This window comes from Trachypithecus francoisi, unplaced genomic scaffold, assembly GCF_009764315.1.
Source record: "Trachypithecus francoisi isolate TF-2019V2 unplaced genomic scaffold, Tfra_2.0 Contig01566, whole genome shotgun sequence".
Lineage (NCBI taxonomy): Eukaryota > Metazoa > Chordata > Mammalia > Primates > Cercopithecidae > Trachypithecus > Trachypithecus francoisi.
Genome location: NW_022681441.1, coordinates 2,583,436 through 2,605,404, shown reverse-complemented (window position 1 = coordinate 2,605,404; position 21,969 = coordinate 2,583,436). Strand labels below are relative to the sequence as shown.

General features: G+C 36.3%; 1 protein-coding gene across 2 annotated transcripts in view; it reads right to left on the bottom strand.

Moving 5' to 3' along the window:
* LOC117064207 (B-cell scaffold protein with ankyrin repeats-like) overlaps window positions 1–21,301 on the bottom strand; it is an 88,496-nt gene extending 67,195 nt beyond the window's left edge. Inside the window, exons 1-2 of one of the 2 annotated variants that reach the window (XM_033178472.1) lie at window positions 20,963–21,268; window positions 15,305–15,354 (exon numbers count right to left, since the gene is read on the bottom strand). Coding sequence is in view for 1 of the 2 variants with exons in the window: in XM_033178465.1 (XP_033034356.1) it covers window positions 20,963–21,032 (70 nt within the window). In the remaining variant the exon portion in view is untranslated. Of the gene's footprint in view, window positions 1–15,304; window positions 15,355–20,962 lie in introns of both variants that reach the window. The other variant, XM_033178465.1, reaches the window with a different exon arrangement.
* Window positions 21,302–21,969: the final 668 nt, after the last annotated feature.

Sequence of the window (21,969 nt, the reverse complement as noted above, 5' to 3'; positions counted from 1 at the left end):
CGGTTGCAGTATATTATAATATTATTCTTACATTGTTTATTCCTCAAATATTCTAGAATGTGTATATATTATTTTTATAAGAGAGTAGCTTTTAAACTATGCCATATGGTTCCATATGATCCTATTCCAACTGAAATTTTATCACTAGGAGAAAACGGTCTCAAAAAAATTCCCTACCAGGGTTAAAAATGGCTCATGTTCTAAGATATTAAAGTAAAATGAGACCATAAAATAATATTACTGGCCTTTTTAAAAGATTAGAATAATACTTGTACATCTAACAAGTTGTCTCTCAGAATACTTTGTTTGGGGGCTTGGGCTGGAATGGGGCCTTATTTAATGGAAGCACACAGCACCTAGCACAAAGACTCACAGAAGTTTCACAAAACATTTCAGGAACAGTCCTGACCCTGTCATTTAAAAGCTCTTCAACTTTAGTTAGGTGACTTCCTATACTCTGAGCTTCAGTTGCTTGACCTGAAGAGATAGAGATTCTGATCCCTCATTCCTAGAGATAAAATATGAAGCCCACATGCCTGGTTTAAGACCTGGTGACCAGCAATCATTGAGATGTACAGCAGTAATAATGAAGATAATGATGATGATACCTATAATAAAGGCTACCAAAATGCAGTAAATGCCTAACATATGCAAATGAATGTTCTGATGCTTTATAAGCATTAATTTACTTTAACTTCATAACAATCCTGTGCTCTCTGTATCCTCTTTGGCACTTGTGGAAAATGAACCACTGATAAAATAAACACGTATTTGTACTAGTAAGAATCATAATAGCAGCAGTAGCCAACAGTATTATTGACAAGAATAATTAAATTGATAAAATCACTCACTGTAAATAAACAATAATGGGACATTCTTTTTTATTTTGTTTGGCCAATAAAATATAACAGTGAATTCCCGAAAGATGTTCCAATAATGTATAAATATATATCTTGCCAAAGATGACTACCTAAGGGTAACATTGATATGTTCTTCATACTTTATAAAGGTTATTTCTTCATGATTACACCTAGTTGTTTTTTGTTTTTTAACTAGATGGATGGTGTATAAATGCCTGATGAGGGGGTCCTATCTGCAGTATTTATGGTACTGTTTGTCTTTGCATAGCCTACATGTGTTTAGATATCTGTATGTTTCCTAATGCTCCTACTAAAAAAAATCACAAACTTAGTGGGTTTAAAGCAACATAAGCTATTATCTTACAGTTCTGAAATTTAGGAGTTTGAAATGGGTCTCAATTTGACAAAATCAGATATTTGCAGGGCTACATTCTTTCTATAGGCCTCATGAAGAAATATATTTACTTGCATTTTTCAGCTTCTGAAGGCTACCCACAGTTCTTGACCCATGGTCCCATTCCTCCAGCTTCAAGCCAATGATATTGGGCCAAGTCCTTCTCATGTTGCCATTTCTCTGGTGCTCACTCTTCTGCTTCCCTTTTCACTCATAAGGATCACTGTGATTAAATTGGGCCCAACTGGACAATCCATGATAATCTCCCTATCTCAAAGTCAGCTGATTAGCAATCTTAATTCTATCTGCAATTTTAATTCTTCTGTACCATATAACATAACATATTCACAGGCCTGGGGCTTAGGACACATACACTTTTGAGGTACCACTGTTCTGCCTACCACACCATCTGAACACTGCTTTCAGCTATAGTTCCTTCTCTTCCTTTCCTAAAGCCTTTTGAAGTAAAATGGATATATGTACAGTATACTTTCTGCTTCTCTTCACACAGTATTTGTAGAATAGCCCTGATTAAGTAGCTTATATGATCATTGTTTAGATTTCTCCATGATTTAAAGCAAATGACACATTAGAAAAATTTTCTAGGAGTCAGCTAGTGGGAGCTTGAAAGTTCCTTTGAGAATGCAAAGAATTAGGGAAATGCAAATTATAATCTTTCCATTTTTAAAGTACTCTATTATTGGCATTTTATAATATATATATTTTAACAGTATCCACTTTTTAATTTTTTAGATATTTTTGTTTCAGTAGTTTGGGGGAAACAGGTAGTTTTTTGTTACATGGAGAAGTTCTTTAGTGGTTTTGGTGCATCCACCACCTAAGTAGTGTACACTGTACCTAATATGTAGTCTTTTATTCCTCATCCCCTCCAACCCTTCTGCCTGAGTCCCAATATTCCATCATATCATTCTTATGCCCTTGCATCCTCATAGTTTAGCTCCCATTTATAAGTGAGAACATACAATATTTGTTGTTCCATTCCTCAGTTACTTCACTTAGAATAATGGCCTCCAGCTCCATCGAGGTTGCTGGAAAGGCCATTATTTCATTTCATTTTATGAGTGAGTAGTATTCCATGGTGCATACATACTACGTTTTATTTACCCACTCATTGATTGATGGGCATTTATGTTGGTTACATATTTTTGCAATTGCAAATTGTGCTGCTATGAACATATGTGTCCATGTGTCTTTTTCATATAATGACTTCTTTTCCTTTGGGTAGATACCCAGTAGTGGGATTGCTGGATCAAATGGTAGATCTACTTTTAGTTTTTTAAGGAATCTCCATACTGGTTTCCATAGTGGTTATACTAGTTTACATTCCCACTAGCAGTGTGAAAGTGTTCACTTTTCACATGGATACCGACATCTTTTTTTTTTAACTTTTTTTTTTTTTTTTGAGACGGAGTCTCGCTCTGTCACCCAAGCTGGAGTGTAGTGGCGCGATCTCAGCTCACTGCAAGCCCCGCCTCCCGGGTTCACGCCATTCTCCTGCCTCAGCCTCCTGAGTAGCTGGGACTACAGGCGCCCGCCACCTCGCCCGGCTAGTTTTTTGTATTTTTTAGTAGAGACGGGGTTTCACCGTGTTAGCCAGGATGGTCTCGATCTACTGACCTTGTGATCCGCCCGCCTCGGCCTCCCAAAGTGCTGGGATTACAGGCTTGAGCCACCGCGCCCGGCCTTTTTAAACTTTTTAATTATGGCCATTCTTGAAGGAGTAAGGTAGTATCTCATTGTGGTTTTAATTTGCATTTCCCTGATAATCAGTGATTTTGAGTATTTTTTCATATGTTTGTTGGCTATTTGTATATCTTATTTTGAGAATTGTCTATTCATGTCATTTGCCCACTTTTTGATGGGATTGTTTTTTTTCCTTGCTGATTTGTTTGAGCTCCTTGTAGATTCCAGATATTAGTCCTTTATCAGATGCACAGTTTGCAAATATTTTCTCCCACTCTGTGGATTGTCTGTTTACTCTGCCGATTAATCACAACTGTACTACAACTTTGATGATTTTAAATACCCTAATGGTGATCATTAAAGATACAATTTTTCTAGCTTACATTGTAGATATTTTGCTTTCTTTTACTTTATTCACCTCCAAGGACCTTGAAAGTAGCAAAACTCTATAAATTTTTACTTTTATCAATTGGAAATTGTGCTTGTCTGTTCTATCCCTCGGAAAGAATGTCTCCATGTGGATCTATTAGTAGGTGACAATATCATATTTTATGTTGTATATTTTTCTGTTAAAAAAACTAGAACCTTATTTATTTAGAAAACGGAAATGTCTACATGGGAGGAAAACCTTTCTGGTATCGACACAAATATATATTTGCAAAAGAATTAAGTGAGTTTATTTCAGATAAACATATAGTGGTTAAGGGGCCAGGCTTTCAAGACAGGTTCTCTAGGATTTTATTTTTTTATTTTTTAAAATTTCACTTTTTTTTTGAAAGTCTTGCTCTGTTACCCAGGCTGGACTGCAGTGGTGTGATCTCCACTCACCGCAACCTCCGCATTCCAGGTTCAAGCAATTTTCCTGCCTCACTCTCCCGAGTAGCTGGGACTACAGGTGTGTGCCACCACAGCCAGGTAATTTTTTTTGGTGTGTGTATTTTTAGTAGAGACAGGGTTTCGCCATGTTGGCCAGGCTGGTCTTGAACTCCTGACCTCAGGTGATCCACCCACCTAAGCCTCCCAAGGTGCTGGGATTACAGGCGTGAGCCACCATGCCCAACCCTGAATTTTAAAAATCCAGTTCTATCACTAACTATATGGCCTGAAGCAAATAATGAACCTCGTTGTTCCAAGATTTCCCGCTTGTGACACATGGATAACACCACCTATGGAATCAGTGTTGTGAGAATTCAGTAAGATAAAGTATGTAGAGCATTTATCATAGTGCCTGACACCTGCTGCTAACAAAACTTTGTTTCAACTTTCTGGAAAATGAAATCTCATTTTGGAGAACAGTGGTAGGGATCTAATCTCCAGGAGACACAGTGGTAGGGAGTCACAGAGGGAGAAAGTCAGTTTCTTTTAGAATACTTATCCAATCCTGATGACTTCCAGGACAATGTCTCGGTTTGGAGCTCCTGGTTCCTCGTGAATTCCAACACTATCAAAGAGAGTGAACTGTATGCCCAGAGCCTGTCCTTGGCTATAATTTTTTTCAGCCCATTTTATTTTCAATCTGTATGTTTGTATGTTTACCTTCTATTTATGGCAGTAATGATTTTCTTACTTATGGTAGTGATATACAATGCTCCTTTAAAATATATGACATTTAAGCTAAAAAAAAGAGTCAGTCTAAGAAATATTTTTTTCTGTACAAGAGGACAGGTAGAATAACCAAAAATTGAGGAAGGTCTTATGAGAATAACTGAAATTTGCAAAGCACTGTCCCAGGGGAATGTACTAATGACTGCCTCTGAAATGACTGGTGATTTTCTGGAACAGCAGTTACGCATCAGGAGTCACCCCCGGTAGCTAAAGAAAACACTCTTAGCTGTTGCTTGTCCTTGCTAACTAGTTCTCATGGCTGAATTATTCAGACTTTTGTAAACTTAGGGTTTTTGAGTCATCTGATATTGGGTTAGGGTAAAGATAAAATGAAACAGAGCTGTTCAACTTATTCTGTTCCTATTTCACTTAAATACAATCCCTGATGGGAGTAGCCGCCTTTTGTGTATCCCCTGAATTGAGCACAGGAGTGCACGAATAAATGGTTGAAGAATAAATGAATGACGTATAATTATCCCTCCATACGATTATGGGGCCTTTACTCTTTCTCAACGAAGAACCTAAATTCCCAATGCTGAACAAAAGCTATTTTCATATTTGCAGCGCTTTTGTTCAGATCAGAGATATTAATTGCATTACTATTATGCACCATGTATTATGAACCAACTAGTCTCATGGATAATTAATGTGAGTATCAATATACATAATATTGCCTCTCCTAGGCATCAGAGAGGTTGCAGAGCTGGCAAAAGGTGAAGTTCTGTTAGTGCCAGAGCCAAGGCTTCATCCTGTACTTATTCAACTTCAAATCCAGTGCAACATATTTCTATGTTATTAAGAATAACTCAGTCTTTCTGTAGATTAATTAACAGGCTTATATGGAGGATGATCTATCCTATTATTCAATAAATCATCGAGGATTTTTATTTTGTATTTTGTTTTTAAACATTGTATAATAGATGTATATCAGGCAAGAGCAAAACTAAACTATTGAAAAATGACACCTCACACACTGGGGCCTATCATGAGGAGGGGGGAGGGGGGAGGGATTGCATTGGGAGTTATACCTGATATAAATGACGAATTGATGGGTGCTGACGAGTTGATGGGTGCAGCACACCAACATGGCACAAGTATACATATGTAACAAACCCGCACGTTATGCACATGTACCCTAGAACTTAAAGTATAATAAAAAATAAATAAATTTTTAAAAAAGCTTAAAAAAAAAAAAAAAAGAAATGTAATCCCCAGTGTTGGACGTGGGGTCTGGTAGGAGGTGATTAAAAAAAAAAAAGAAAGAAAGAAAAATGACACCTCAACAAATAGCCATGAAAATGTAACATTTTAAAAGCATGTACAAATATTAAATATATTAAAGCCACAAAAATGAAGTAAAACTAATAAAAGTAATGTATAAAAAACCTAGAAGTACATATATGACAGTTTTTTTCTAGTTTTTGTGTCTTTATGACATATTTTCAATTATGTTCATGTATTATTTTAGAAAAAGAAAAATAAAACAAAATATATTAATATTCTAGGCACACACAGAGGATATTAAATTTTATTTGCTTTTAGACCCTAATCACACTTTTTCTCTCTACTTGCCCTAGAAGATATTGAAGATATTATAGTTCACTAAATATTCAAAGTTATATTAAAAGGTTGTAGGAATCTTAGCCAAAATAACTATACTACTTGTTATCAGATTAAAAGTTAATTTCATATTGGAAAACACCTTAAGATTATCTTTAGGTGTAAAAGCCTTCATGAATTTTAAAGATCTTTTTCATAACCAAACGAAGCTCTTCTGCAAACCAAAGAGTTTGAAAAAGATTGCCAAAACCAGAGTGTTAGTTTAAGGTTGGATATAAGAATTCTGAGGCTGTTCAGACATGTGGCATTCAGAAATGGCTACAACTTTATTTGTCCTTTTTCACATACTTAATTAGCTACTCTAATGTCACTCTTGGTACTAATTAGTCAGCCAGCATCTATTAATGTGCTTATGTCTACTAAACTGATGCTAGAAGTTACCCTTTTCTTTAAAGAGCATCCCATCTGAGTACTAAAGCTACTATCATATTAATGTTGTTTTCTACATGTCCTGTTAAGTTAGTCAACCTAAAAGACATAAAATTCATTCTTGTCTAAATTACATGCATTTATATGTTAATGTCATTTTAGGTAGAAAAATATTTCAACAATAATTTACTTGGATGACTCTTAACAGCCCATATGTTTACTTTAAACATGTTTCACTGACAAACATTTCTAACATGAAAAAAAATCTGTTTGTAGCCACTGTAGTCAAATAGTTCTTGATTTTGGAACATTTTGATGTATGAAATTCCAATATTTAAATGAGATGTCACTTACATAGTTTACATGATTATTGGCATAGTGGCAGATTTATATAGTCTAACATGTGAAATACCTTCAAAATAATTTGATTAGTTGAGATGCACACGTGCTATTTAACTGCATAAACACACACATTCAAAATATTCTTATACAATTGACCCTTGAACAATGCAGGGGTTGGGGCAATGACCCCTGAGCAGTTGAAAATCCCCATATAACTTTGATTCCTCAAAAATTCAACTACTGCTGACTAGAAGCTTTACCAATAACATAAACAATCTATCAACACATATTTTGTACCTTATATGTATGATATGCTATATTCTTACAACAAAGTAAGCTAGAGAAAAGAAAGCGTATTAAGAAAATCATAAGGAAGATAAAATACATTCACAAAACTGTACTGTATTTATCAATACTGTAAGTTTACATCATCTATTTATAGGATGAATTGCCCACCATTTCAAATGGTAGGCAACTGCAGCTGCAGACCTCATTCTACAGTATGTATCAAGCAAATCACCTTTTGCTTGTAATGTCATGACTTTTCTCTTCTTGGGAGTACTACCAGGATCACTACTGGCACTTCCTATGAGTCCCATGGCATTATTCAAGGTTTACAAGATGAAAAACATACAAGAACCACGAGACATCTCTTTGTACTGTGATATGCAATTTATTAGACAAACTACTCACTCAGATTTGACTGTCATCACACACCATTTTAACAGATACTCCCAACACTTGATCTCACTGCAATAGCAGCAGGAGGTGGCCATAAGATTATTACAGCAGGACACTATGTACTACAGTTAATTGTATGCAGTTATGATTTAATACTGCATCTTTATATTTGTTTACATTCTTCTTAAATGTGTATAACAACATGTATGGTCTGTAAGTGTTTGTGTGACTATGTTTTGATAAATTTTAAGGTTTTATAATAGATTCGTATATATTTTAAAGTAGCAAATAATAAAACAGACTAGTATCAACATAATTTTATGCATTCATGACATACCTAACTTCCTTATGTTTTTATATTTCTAGGCTACCCAGTTCATCAGTGAGTTTTTTCAAATTGTTGCAAATATCCAAAAAATTTCCAATATATTTATTGAAAAAAATTCACACATAAGTAGACCCATGAAGTTCAAATCTGTGTTTTCAAGAGTTAACTGTATTTACAATTCTCTATGCACTTTCCTACTTCCATTTCATTCACACACACTTTACTTTCCCTAATAGATAACCACTTTTTCATTTTCCTCTCATTTTCACTAGCACAACCCTAACTCACCCCAAATGAATAGCTGGAATTAATCTAAAGGAATTAAAGAAATAGGCAAATTGTGTGTGCTCTACTCAACCTACCAATGCCATTTTCCCTATACTGTAGCCCCTTAATTTTCTGTTCCTATTAATTCCCTCCCTCTCACTCAATGAAAATATGGCCACCAAGACTGGATCATAACTATTTACACTATGGTATGCATAACACTAAAGAAAATATAACTAAAAGCAGTACTACCTATTTCTGGCTGAAAGAATCATTCTCTCAAGAACTAGTTGCCATTTAACAGAGATGACAAATTTGTTCAAAAGAACTTATTTCTCTATCAATGTTGAGGCAACAATGCATCCCATAGTTAAATAAATATTTGTTAAACAATGTCTTAGAGGAAATTGAAGAGACAGTGTGGCAGAATCTCTCACACATTTAAATATCCTAATATGCATATTCAGAACATTTCACCACAGAATTTTTTTTCCACAGGACATACAGTATATGCTACAGAACACGGTTTGGGCAACAGAGTACTAAAGGAATAAAGCCCTGGAAGTCTGTATCCATATATTTCAGGAACTGACTATCAGGTAAGAAAAGTATAAGTCAACTTTCATAATGTCCCACATGGCGACTCACCTACTCACCCAGCAACAGCCATAATTGTCAATCACAGAGCACCAATTTTGTTTCAAGTATACTATTTGTTTTTTTCATCTTTTCCAAAAGAAAAAACGTGAGGTATAGAGAGGTCTTTTTTTTTTTTTTTTTTTTTTTTTTTTTGAGGCGGAGTCTCACTCTGTCGCCCAGGCTGGAGTGCAGTGGCACGATCTCGGTGCACTGCAAGCTCCGCCTCCCAGGTTCTCGCCATTCTCCTGCCTCAGCCTCCCGAGTAGCTGGGACTACAGGCGCCCGCCACCACGCCCGGCTAATTTTTTGTATTTTTAGTAGAGACGAGGTTTCACCGCGTTAGCCAGGATGGTCTCCATCTCCTGACCTCGTGATCCACCCGCCTGGGCCTCCCAAAGTGCAGGGATTACAGGCGTGAGCCACTGCGCCCGGCCCGAGAGGTCTTATAATGAAGTTTCACAGGGCCTTACAACCACTAAGTGAAGCAGCCATTAGATCATTTCTGCAACAGATCAGAATATGATTCTAAGAGGTCATTACTACATACAAACACAAAATACATGCTTAGTGAAAGCAGAAATGTAATGTGTGCTAACTGCTAACTTCTTAGCAGACTAGCCCTCATAAAAGATATAGATAAGCAGCCCCTGTTTTCTTTCCATAATTATAAATGCTTCCTAATTACCCATATGTTGCTCAGAAATAGAAACTTGCTTAATGGAAGCTTTCTATCATTCTGTTGACCTTCACAGATCTAGGTGAGACATTGTATATATTTATACCCTGTAGGGAATAAATTACTTCAGGCATCATTTAGGCAATTCTGAATATGTCACTAAAGCTTTATTCATAGAACTATATCAACTATTACTCTTTTATCTGTATGATGATGTTAGAAATGGCTTCATCACAAAAATCATTAAGACACTGATACGTAAGGGAAGTACTGGGAAGGGTGTGGTCCCTTTAAATGATACTGAAAGTGGGAAGGGAAGTACTGGGTAGAGGAGGGTGTTGTCCCTGGCTAGGGCTCTATCCCCAGGCCTGTGCCCACGGACCTAAGTAAGGACAGGCATTTTTGTTTTCCTGCCCAAATACTGCATTTTCCAAGACCACCCTGTCTTGCCACAACCCCATCCTGTGCCTATAAAAGACCCTTAGACCCTAGCAGGCAGGTGGCTGGACTTCGAGAGGAACGCACTGGTGTCTTCAATCAAGACAAGAAACAGAAACTATGAAAGAAAAGTATATTTGACACAATGAGTGTTAAAAAGTGTTCAACAGCAGCAAATATTACAATCAAAATTATTTAACAAATAAGTGATAAAAGAAAAATATTTGTGATGCATAAGACAAAGTTTACATTTTAAATATGTAATGTGGCCTTACAAGTTTTTAAGACAAAAAGCACAAGAGAAATATGAATGAATGATGTGAATATATAACACACAGAAGAAATCAAAATGCCAAAGAAATATATGAGAAACACTCAATTTCAACAGACAAATGCTAATTAAAATAATAGCAAAATATCACTATAAAAATGCTTTGTGTGATGAGCATGAATAGACAGAGGTTCTCTCTAAATTGCTGGAGGAACTGTGAATTCTGCTCACATTTTTATGAGAGTAATCTCATAATACATATTCAACAATATGTCATGAGAGAGAAATAAAATTTCTAATTTATTTCATTGGAATTTTTTTTTTCTGAAAGCCGAGAGCATTGCTATCCGACAGAAAATTTAATTCAAATCACATATGTTGTTTTAATGTTTTTAGCAACCATATTGCAACAAATGAAAAGTAAATTAATTACAATACTGATTTTATTTCATCAAATAAATTCAAAATGGTATAATCTTAACATGTAATTAACATAAAAATTATTGAGATTTTACATTCTATTTTTTGTGCTCAGTCTTTGAAAACTGGTGTGTATTTTACATTTACAGCACATTACAACTTGAACCAGACATATTTTAAGTCCTCAACAGAGGAGGCTATAGTGTTAGGTAGCAAAGCATACAGTTTTTTGCCCATCAGAATAGAGAAAACATGTAAGATTATAGCAATCTGACATGACAGAAACATTTGCACCTTGGGAGGTCGAGGAAGGCAGATCAGCTGAGGTCAGGAGTTCGAGACCAGCCTGGTCAAAATGGTGAAACCCCCGTCTCTACTAAAAATACAAAAGTTAGCCAGGTGTGTTGGCAGGCACCTGTAATCCCAGCTATCTGAGAGGCTGAAGCAGGAAAATCACTTGAACCCAGGAGGTGGAGGTTGCAGTGAGCTGGGATCGCACCACTGTATTCCAGGCTGGGTGACAGCAGCGAGAAACTATCTCAAATAAATTTAAAAATTTATAAATAAATCTTATATGAAACAACTAAGATGTAACAAGAATTGCCTGAAGTTATATTACCAACCTGTTTGATTGTGTTTTTATCTAGCAATAGTCAGTCTCTTGGATTCAGACAGGAAGAATAGAGCTAGAAAGACTTATTCAGGAGTACAGCTTTATCAAGTAGTTGTGACAGTAAAATAGATGGATCAAGGAGTCAAAGCAAATGCAAAGACAGGATTTTAATGAGAATAAATGGATTCCAAAATGGATAAAAAGGAAGGGATGATATATAGAAAGTAAAGCTAGGAAATAATTTAACACTGTACCAAGGTTTTCACAGAAAGAAGTATCAGCTATTTATTCTCCATTAAGATCAATACAAAAAAAAAAAAAAAAAAAACCCAAAAAAGGAAAAAAGGAAAGAGGAGAGGAATGGGAAGAAGAGAAGGAGGAGCTCCAGAAACATAGAAGAAGGAATGAAAAAAAAACAAGACAGAAATTCTTTTCTGTTTTCCTTTTCTTTATTTTTTTTAAATTATACTTTAAGTTCTAGGGTACATGTGCACAATGTGCAGGTTTGTTACATATGTATACATGTGTCATGTTGATGTGCTACACCCATTAACTTGTCATTTACATTAGGTATATCTCCTAATGCTGTCCCTCCCTCCTCACCCACTCCATGACAGGTCCCAGTGTGTGATGTTCCCCATTCTGTGTCCAAGTGTTCTCATTGCTCAATTCCCACCTATGAGTGAGAATATGCAGTGTTTGGTTTTCTTTCCTTGTGATAGTTTGCTCAGAATGATGGTTTCCAGCTTCATCCATATCCCTACAAAGGACATGAACTCATCCTTTATTATGGCTGCATAGTATTCCATGGTGTATATGTGCCACATTTTCTTTATTTTATTTTACTTTATTTTATTTATTTATTTTTTTGAGACACAGTCTTGCTCTGTCGCCCAGGCTGGAGTGCAGTGGTGCAATTTCAGCTCACTACAAGCTCTGCCTCCCAGGTTCATGCCATTCTCCTACCTCAGTCTCCCAAATAGCTGGGACTACAAGTGCCCACCACCACACCCAGCTAATTTTTTGTGTTTAGTAGAGATGAGGTTTCACCATGTTAACCAGGATGGTCTCGATCTCCTGACCTCGTGATCCGCCCACCTTGGCCTCCCAAAGTGTTGGGATTACAGACATGAGTCACTGCACCCGGCCACCACATTTTCTTAATCTGGTCTATCATTAATGGACATTTGGGTTGGTTCCAAGTCTTTGCCATTATGATAGTGACGCAATAAACATATGTGTGTATGTGTCTTTATAGCAGCATGATTTATAATCTTTTGGGTATATACCCAGAGCCTGCATTGCCAAGAAAATCCTAAGCCAAAAGAACAAAGCTGGAGGCATCACGCTACCTGACTTCAAACTATACTACAAGGCTACAGGAATCAAAACAGCATGGTACTGGTACCAAAACGGAGACACCGAAATAGATGAGAGCCCTCAGAAATAATACCACACATCTACAACCATCTGATCTTTGGCAAACCTGACAAAAACAAAAAATGGGGAAAGGATTCCCTATTTAATAAATGGTGCTAGGAAAACTGGCTAGCCGCATGTAGAAAGCTGAAACTGGGTCCCTTCCTTGTACCTTATACAAAAATTAATTCAAGATGGATTAAAGACTTAAAGGTTGATCTAAAACCATAAAAATCCTAGAAGAAAACCTAGGCAATACCATTCAAGACACAGGCATGGGCAAGGACTTCATGACTAAAACACCAAAAGCAATGGCAACAAAAGCCAAAATTGACACATGGGATCTAAGTAAACTAAAGAACTTCTGCACAGCAAAAGAAACTACCATCAGAGTGAACAGGCAACCTACAGAATGGGAGAAAATTTTTGCAATTTACCCATCTGACAAAGGGCTAATATCCAGAATCTACAAAGAACTTAAACAAATTTACAAGAAAAAAATCAAACAACCCCATCAAAAAATGGGCAAAGGATATGAACAGACCCTTTGCAAAAGAACACATTTGTGCAGCCAACAGACACATGAAAAAATGCTCATCATCACTGGCCATCAGAGAAATACAAATCAAAACTACAATGAGATATCATCTCACACCAGTTAGAATGGTGATCATTAAAAAGTCAGGAAACAACAGGTGCTGGAGAGGATGTGGAGAAATAGGAACACTTTTACACTGTTGATGGGACTGTAAACTAGTTCAACCATTGTGGAAGACAGTGTGGCGATTCCTCAAGGATCTAGAACTAGAAATACCATTTGATGAGACAGAAATTCTTAAACACACAAGAAAATCTACACATTAAAGTGTATTACTAATGTAATTCATGGAGCTGTTCTCTAAAAGTTTTCATAGCAGAAAACCCCCTTTTGGTGTGATGTCATCAGCTTTTGAGAACTATTAAATTGTTGCAGTGACACTGATCTTAAAGCAACAATGAAAGTAAAATGCTTTCCTTGATGGCACATCTTCAGCTGCTTATCAGACAGCCATATTTCTAAAGGGTGTCTCCATGGCCTCCATCACCTTACCTTCTTCCACTCATTCCCATTCAGCTCTCATCCCCTTTACTAAAGCTACTTACTTCTCTCTCTAAGGTCATCTGTAAGTTTCATGACACTAAATCCATTGGCTCAATTTCAGGCTTCAGTTTGCCTGACCTATCAAAAGAATTCGGGCCAGTTCACCATTGTACCTCCCTGAAAAATTCTATTTTTGAATTCTTGTCACTATATTTTTCTTTTCCATCTTTTTTTTTAGCCTCCCTCAGTCATATTGAGCAGCTCCTCCTTCTGTACCTACACTGAAATGTTTGCTTTCCACAGGTCTCTATCCTGGGTCATCTTATCTATGTTATCCTATTCATTGTTATAGTTTTAAATACAATGTTTTTCTTAATTTCATATCTCCAGTCTGAACCGCCTTTCTGACATCCAGATCCTAAAATCAAACTGCTTACTTGACATCTTAACATGACTATTTCTCATGCTCCTCAAATGTAACGGGTCTGAAATTGAAATGACATTCTCTCATGTCCTCCCAGTGTCCTCTTGTTCCTTCATTCCTTTCCAATGGAGTAAATGACACATTCTGGATTCTCCTAGGTTTACAGACCACAACCCTAGGTGTCATTCTTCACATTTCTGTCCCCCTCAGACTCCAAATCTACTATATCACAAAAGGTATGTAAGTAATAGTTCTTAATACATCTGTCCACTTCTCCCTGTATTTTTAGTCCTTGCAAACCCCTAATTGTTTGCCAACTTCCATCGTTGCCCTTTTCCAATTAATTTTATCAACAGCAGCTCATGTGATCTTCTAACACAAAATCTAATCATGCCATCCCTCATTAAAAACTCTTCAAGAGCTCCTCATTATACTTGGAGAATTTTTTACACAAATTTATGCAATTAGGTTTTGGTTTACTTTTCAGATTCTTCTCCTCACTCATTATAATAACATTGTGAGTGTAACCTTGTTGTATCTTGAAAAGTTTTGTCTTTCTGTGTCTCATTTCTTCACTGACATCATTGGAGTTAATTGATCACACCTTAACTTCATTAATTTGTTCCTGTCTCTGAAGTTTAGAAAGAATACACTGAATTCTTATTTTCTAAGGGGAACATTAATAACACACTATGTATAACTTAATGGAGATACTATACTTTCTACTCCACTGCAGAAAAATGGGTTAGTAAAAGACTAATCTCTAAAACACAGTACTTGTATTGCTTCATACTGATATTAATCCACTGAGATTGTATATAAAGTTTTCACAATAGCCTGTTCATGGTGTCATAATTTTTCATATACCAGGAGGGTTGAAGATAATCCCTAGTTTTATATCTCGTCTTCCTTTTTTACTAAGTAAATACATTTTGTGACATTTACTAAGATAAATGCCCCAACCATTCTTTCACTAATATATGCCTCAATTTAAATATATTTTAAAAACTTGCCAGAAACAGTATGCTATAAAATTTTCAGATAAGTAAAAATATCCTGTTAACAAAACATGGGAAAACGTTGTTATACATTTATAGCTACATAATTCAAAGCTCTAAACCTTTTAATAGTGCTTAATTCTTATAATACTAACCTTTGAGTGAATTATTTTCTCTCCAGTTCTAAGGATTTAAGTTTGAAAACCTAAAAATAAATGCATGGACATTCTTCAAATTTCACTAATAAAGACAGGACACCCAAAATATGCTCATCTGCAGGACCACCAGACTTACTCATACTCTATTCATAGTGCATGAAAGGAACAGACTTAACTCTCAGATTGTTTAATTTTCAATGGAAGATACATAGAAGACATCATTTTAACAATAACAACAACTTTTGAAAAGAGAAGCTGATAGCTGGCAGTTTTTGAGAAATAAAGGTATGCTAGCCCAAACTTTTTTTTCCTCCCAAAAAGAGAAATTCACTCAAAGTAGTTCATGTAAGAAGTTCATATAAGGATACTATAAGCAATTTCATGGGCAGATAAGATCAAAAAAACAAGTGCAGCTGCTCTGTCACTAGAAATCAGAAATCGAGACTATTCCCTTTGTCTTTCGGTCTCCTTAGTTCTCTCATCACAACTTCTTTCTGTTTAACCATCTTAAACATGAGGCAACTAACTGTCATCTTATACTGTATACTGAATCTTCCACTGACAATAATCTCATCTTTTCTCAATCTTCTACTGACAAGAATCTTTATTCTTTCATTTAATAAGACAAAAGGACTTTGTGGCTTATATAGATTATATATGTGGCTTATACTTACACAGATTCAACAAATCTATATAAGCCTGACAACACGCGGCACTGGCCATTAAGCAACCAGTTGGCTGGCTTGCATCATGTGCCTATTTTTGGCCCAGGTGACTGTTTCTGGGAATCTGAATAATTGTCCTCATTCTACTTTATTTAAATCGCTGTGGATCTATAGGACGTGATAAAGGAAAAGTCTCTGACCTACAAATAAGTACTTAAAGTAGCGAAAGTTCTAAGCTTTTACTAAGAAATTAGGAGAGAATTAAAGAAATTATACCATTAATTGGAACCAGGGTAGATTTTGCCTCAATTTTATCTCACTCACTTTTTTTACAATAGTGACCTAATACTTTACTAACTGTACTAAAAACACATTCATCTCCCAATATTTTGAACTGTATCAATATATTAAATCTAAACAAAATGTAATCAATAGAAAATGTGTAACCTTAGAGATTCTTCAGACAGTAACAATAAATATTCTACAATTGCCATTTCAATGATTTTATAGTCATGCCCTTGTGTGTTTCTCCACCCCCAATCCTAGAAAAAAAAACATAAAAATCATGGTGACTTAATAGTTCACCTTTAACAGTTTAGAAAAGCTTCCATAGATGAAAGAACACAGTGAATTATTAAATATTTTCATATTACTATACTGAACAATACGACTTCTTGTCCAGAGTAGACACTACTCTTCTGACACCCTCACTTATCAACTAGTATGATTCCCATTTCATATGAATTCAAAGTAGAAACACAATAAATGGAAGCTATTACAAGATGGCTAAAATTTCAAGTGGCCTTGACACCACATTATTCCTCTGAAAATTAGACATGATCCTACAACTAAAAAGGAATGAGAATATTGCTCCCAACCAAAGGAGGAATTGTTCTCAGCATGTATCAGATCCAAAAAAATGAGGCATATAGTAAACGGAATTCCAAGTCAGAGACTGTTCTTATACTTTTCAGTGTGTCTCTATATAAAAACAAAGCAATGGGAATTAATAATATGGGAAAATGGCAGAGACACTTAGAAGAAACAAAGATATGACACATAGCATGATGAAACGTAACAACATATTTTAATGAACTAGATATAAAGGAAATCTTGTAAAAGATCACAAAGCATTGATTAATTACTCTTCACGATTACAGAGGGAAGTCATCTTTCTGGATCATTTCAGTGCAGAACACTTAGAAACAACAAAGAGATTTCAATTCAGGGGTAAATGTCTAAAAGGCTCATTATTTTTCCCTGACTAAAAACTAATTAGTGGAGGGGTATAATTCCATATGATATCTGATATTTCCACCACTGGGACTAATTTCAATATCTGCACTAAAACTTAGATACCATTCTTTATATTTAAAACAGGAAAGAATTACAAGGCCAAATAATAACTTAATTTTGAAATAATAACTTATGAAATGTTTGTTCCTTCTATTCTTATTTCATAGCTATCTCCAAAATTAATGCAAGATACTCTATATGCTATGAAGAAAGCAGTAAATTAGTAAGTGTAACTTAGGTGATAAAGCAACAACCATTTAAACTCTTAAAACATGTGATTTATTTTTGTCAGGAATGATGTTCCTCATTTTAGGTTGGAATTTTGTTTTAACCCAGCAGTAAATATTTTGGTAAAATAGATTCTTCATCTTCCTATAAGTTGAAGTATTCCACAGTTTTTCTGTTTGATGCCTATTTTTTTTCAAATATATTTATATATTATGTAAACTGAGTCACACAACTGGTACTCAGATATGAGAAAACAGAGCATGCTCTCATTTTGTCCTATTAAATTCCTTTATTCTTTCCTGCAACTGCTCTAGTTTAATGCCCTTTTAATCAGCCTATCCTTAGTTCTTCTCATTATGAATTTCTTTTTTTCTCCTCTCAGAACTATTAACCACAATATGTCCCCAAGGATACAGCAGTGTCTTTATACAAGAGGCCATACCTCCTATTATTTTTGATATGGGAGCTTGATTCCTTCACCCATTAAGTTGTCCCTCAAGTCAGTATGAGGCAGTTTTTCGATAAGAACTCTCACTCTTATACAAGCAAATATGAAACTATTGATCAATGACCTAAGAATTAATATAACAACTAGCATGTATAAAGCAGTTACTGTTACGAGACCCTGAAAAGGACTTCACCTGCATTTTCCCGTTTAATCCCCCAAACAACTTTCATATAAAGGTTTTCTTCTCTTGGATTTTGTTTTTTAATAAACAAAATAAAACTGAGATAGTGACAGGTTTCATTATTTATTCAAGGTCATAGGTAAGGCAGGCAATTAAACTGGGACTAGATCCGAGGCAGTATGAGTCAAAAGACCATCATAAGTAGGGCATAACCACCTACAATACATCCTCAGATAGATATTGCAGAAAAGGTTTCTCTACTGTCCCAGGTGTAACTTTGAATATGCTGATATTTAACCCTGAAATCTTCAGCAACTGCATTTTTCAGACTTATTCCTTATTATGGTGAAGATATCCTACAAGCACTGCTTGTCTTTAAAATCCTAGCAAAAATGACCTTATCAGAACATTTCCAGATTGGTCTGAAGAAAGCAAGTTTTTCCAGCCACCAGCATGGAACCAGGTTATTTCCTTCGTGGAACAAATGTAGGACGTTGGCTATGTTGGAAGATTGCAGTCAAAGAAAAAAGCTTCAAATCTTTAAGAACTTCAAGCTAGAGGGCAGAGACCTAGACAAACCATGTTCCTCACAAGTTATGTATAAGCATCCAGCATAAGGTGAAACAGTCTAAATGCTAGTTCCACCCTTTCATGCTTTCTGTTCTTAAGTAAATCATTTATTAAAATTTCATCAGATGCATCAAATAATATCAATAAAAATTTAAAAAAAAAAACTATGGGGTGGAGAAAAATCTGATTTAATAAATAATCATTCCCTAATTAAAATAGCAGTTAAAATTAAGTTTTTCAAATCATTAGTTTTGGAATAAAACAGGAAGAATCTCTCTTTTGGACACTAATAGCAATATCTAGTTAAATACAAACCAGAAAATACATTCTAAGTGGAATTTTCATCCATCGTGCGTCATTTTTACCTTGTTGTAGAACTGGGTATTCTATTTTTCTTGCTTCCATTAAAGAACTAGTTGTAAACTCAACAGTTAATAAATCTCTGATGGCAGTATACACTAATGTTGTCTAGCAGCACATTCTACCTCCTGCTAGAAATATACCTTCCTAGGCATGAAACTGTGTTTACCATTTTACACTCTTATTATTACTACATGACTCTTGTGGGGGAACAAAAGTTTATTGGTAAGTTAATGAATGGGTGACCTTCAAATAGTTACTAGTTATAAAACCATGAGCAACTCACACTCTGGATCTCAGTGCTCTCTTCTCTAAATGAGGCAGTTGGACCAATTGACCCCCAATGTGCCATATTAAGATAGTTGTTGGAGAGAGAGGGAGCTCTCCATTAAAAACAAACAAACAAAAAAACCATTGGATTTATAAAAGCTAGAATATTAGAAGATTACTCATATCAAGAATATGGACATGGGATAATGTCAAAAGACAATTCATTGTTAGAAACATTTCATTATGTTGGCCAGAAAAGGAAGCATCTGAAGCAAGTAATAAATACTGTATGGAGGACCCAAGGAGATGGGGAGGGGGGGAATGCATGGGAGGAACAAGAATAATTGGAATGCTATAAATACTGATTCACATTACTCCTGCATTATTCACAGTAGCAAGTGCCTCAAAGTGTTGCTTAGTATCAAGTGAAATAAAAGCCATTTTCTGCCTAAACTGCTTAATCTAGAAGTTTGAAACAAACTGTACCCCATTCCCTAACAAAATTGTTAAATGAAATTACAAAAGTAGAGGTAACCTGCTCAAAGTTCCAAACACATGGTTGGTTTTATCTGCAGATGCTAGCAAAGGCTGCTCTGCTGCAGACCATCAGAGTCACAGTTTTCAAGAATGTCAATATGCAATAGTTAAAATATTAATATATTAAGACATGGGCGCTAAGTCCTTTCTTGTCATTTTTCATTGACACAACTATACCTCTTATTTAACTTAAAGCAATCCCTAAAGTTTATTTATGTAAAAATGCACTAGCCAACAGAAATAGCTAAAACCAAAATTACATTACCTAAAAAATTCTAGAAAGGTATGAGAAATTTATTTCTATTCAGCAAATTAAGAGAATTTCACTCCGAATATACTTTCTTGTTGCATTTCTCACCAAGAACACTACAGTAATATTAATACCTGTGAAGTTTTTTTAATTTAAAAAACATTTTTATATCACTATGTAATTTGCAAATGCATTTGAAATGCTTCAAAAAGAACTAAATAAAACTGCCTTAACGTCCATTTGAAAATGTAAATCTACTGCATTCAACCAAGTTGACTGTTTTCCTTTGACCAAGTTAGTAAAGCCAGTGGATTAGGGAGGTGGTGTTGGTAGAGCTTCTCTGCAAAGCTAACTGCCCAAGAAGCAGGGCACTTACAGTCCGCGCTACCAATTCACCAGGCTGGGCTTTGTCAGGCCGGGCAGGTAAATGGGTGACGCTACAAATGAGCGGTTTTGCTGTGTTTACCGACTGTTGAAAATGATTACGTATAATTTTAAAACGCGCATTTCTTTAAAACAGGTTGCAAAGTGACTTTAGAAACTACAGGACCCTGACCCGGGTGCTGGGGAAAGTTCTAGCTCCTCAGAAGTTCCTGACACTGAGGGTGGCCCGCTGGCCAGAACTCCTAGCGCGCTCCTCCTCCTGGCGTCCAGATGCCCCTCAGAGAAGTCAGGGACAGAAGAACCCTCTGGTCTGCCCGGCGGCAGGATAAAAAGGGAAAGCCCTATCTCAGGGACGCCCTTGCCTCAGTGCCCGAGTGCAGTTGCTGTCTAACGATGGCCGGTGGTCTCCGCAGAGCCCCGTAGCCTGGCCTCCGCGTCAAGCCCCTCCGAATGCGCAACTACCCACCTGGGGGCGCTGGGCCGCAGGGGTCCGGGTCCGGGCTTCCAAGCCCCTTGCCCGGCGCTGCAGGCAGCATTGTGGCGGCTGAAGCCGAGGGGCCTGCGCACTGCTGCCCGCCGAGCGCTGCCTGGACTCTCCCGGCCAGAGACTCCTCGCGATTTTCTCTTCCTTTGGCCCTCAGCTCTCCCCAGCCCGCCTGCCACCCGGGGCGGCTGCGGCCAGATCTCAGGAAACGCAGCCCCGGGGCTCATGCCCGCAAGGCCAGAGCTCCGCTCTGCTGGGCGCCCAGAGGAAGTGAAACTGCTCAGGGGCCTGCTCTTGCATCCCTTCTCAAAAGGCCGCTTTGGTTTCTTATAACACTTCTGCTCTTGTTTCCTTCCTCACCTTTTCACCTAGGATATATTTAGGCCTCTGTTGCTGTAGCTCTCCTTGTCCCTTTCTAGGTCTTCCACACTGCCATACTGCCCCCACTTAGTGAACATTTGCTGGAAAGACAGAATGATTAGATAGATAGATGAGTAGATACATGGATGATAGATACATAGATAGATATGGAAATGAAGCTACAGATATTGTAATTTTTAAAATACTTCGTTTTACACAGACTTTCTAGGCTAGGTTCATAAATTGAAAAGTGATTTAAAAATTTCATATAAAATGTATTTCTTACTCCTGCTCCAACTCAGAAATAGACCCAGTAAAAAATTATTTATGGCTCTAAATAGCCCCTCCAAACAAAAGTTTGTTTGCTTGTTTTAAAGATGGAGATACATCAAAGGAGTTGTCCCAGAACCTTAAAGTGAATGTCTCTTCCCTCAAGCACGTCTAAACTAGTCATTTGCCTTTTGAAGTTGAAGATATTTTTTGATTATCAATTTGGTAATAATACATAATTTAAATGTTCCTCTCCTTATAAAAGGAAGGCTTTCTTTGAAACTTTCTCTCGGATGAAGTGCTTTTTAGGAATAGTATAAATATCAAGTATCAAAGAAAACGTTAATTTTTTCACATAA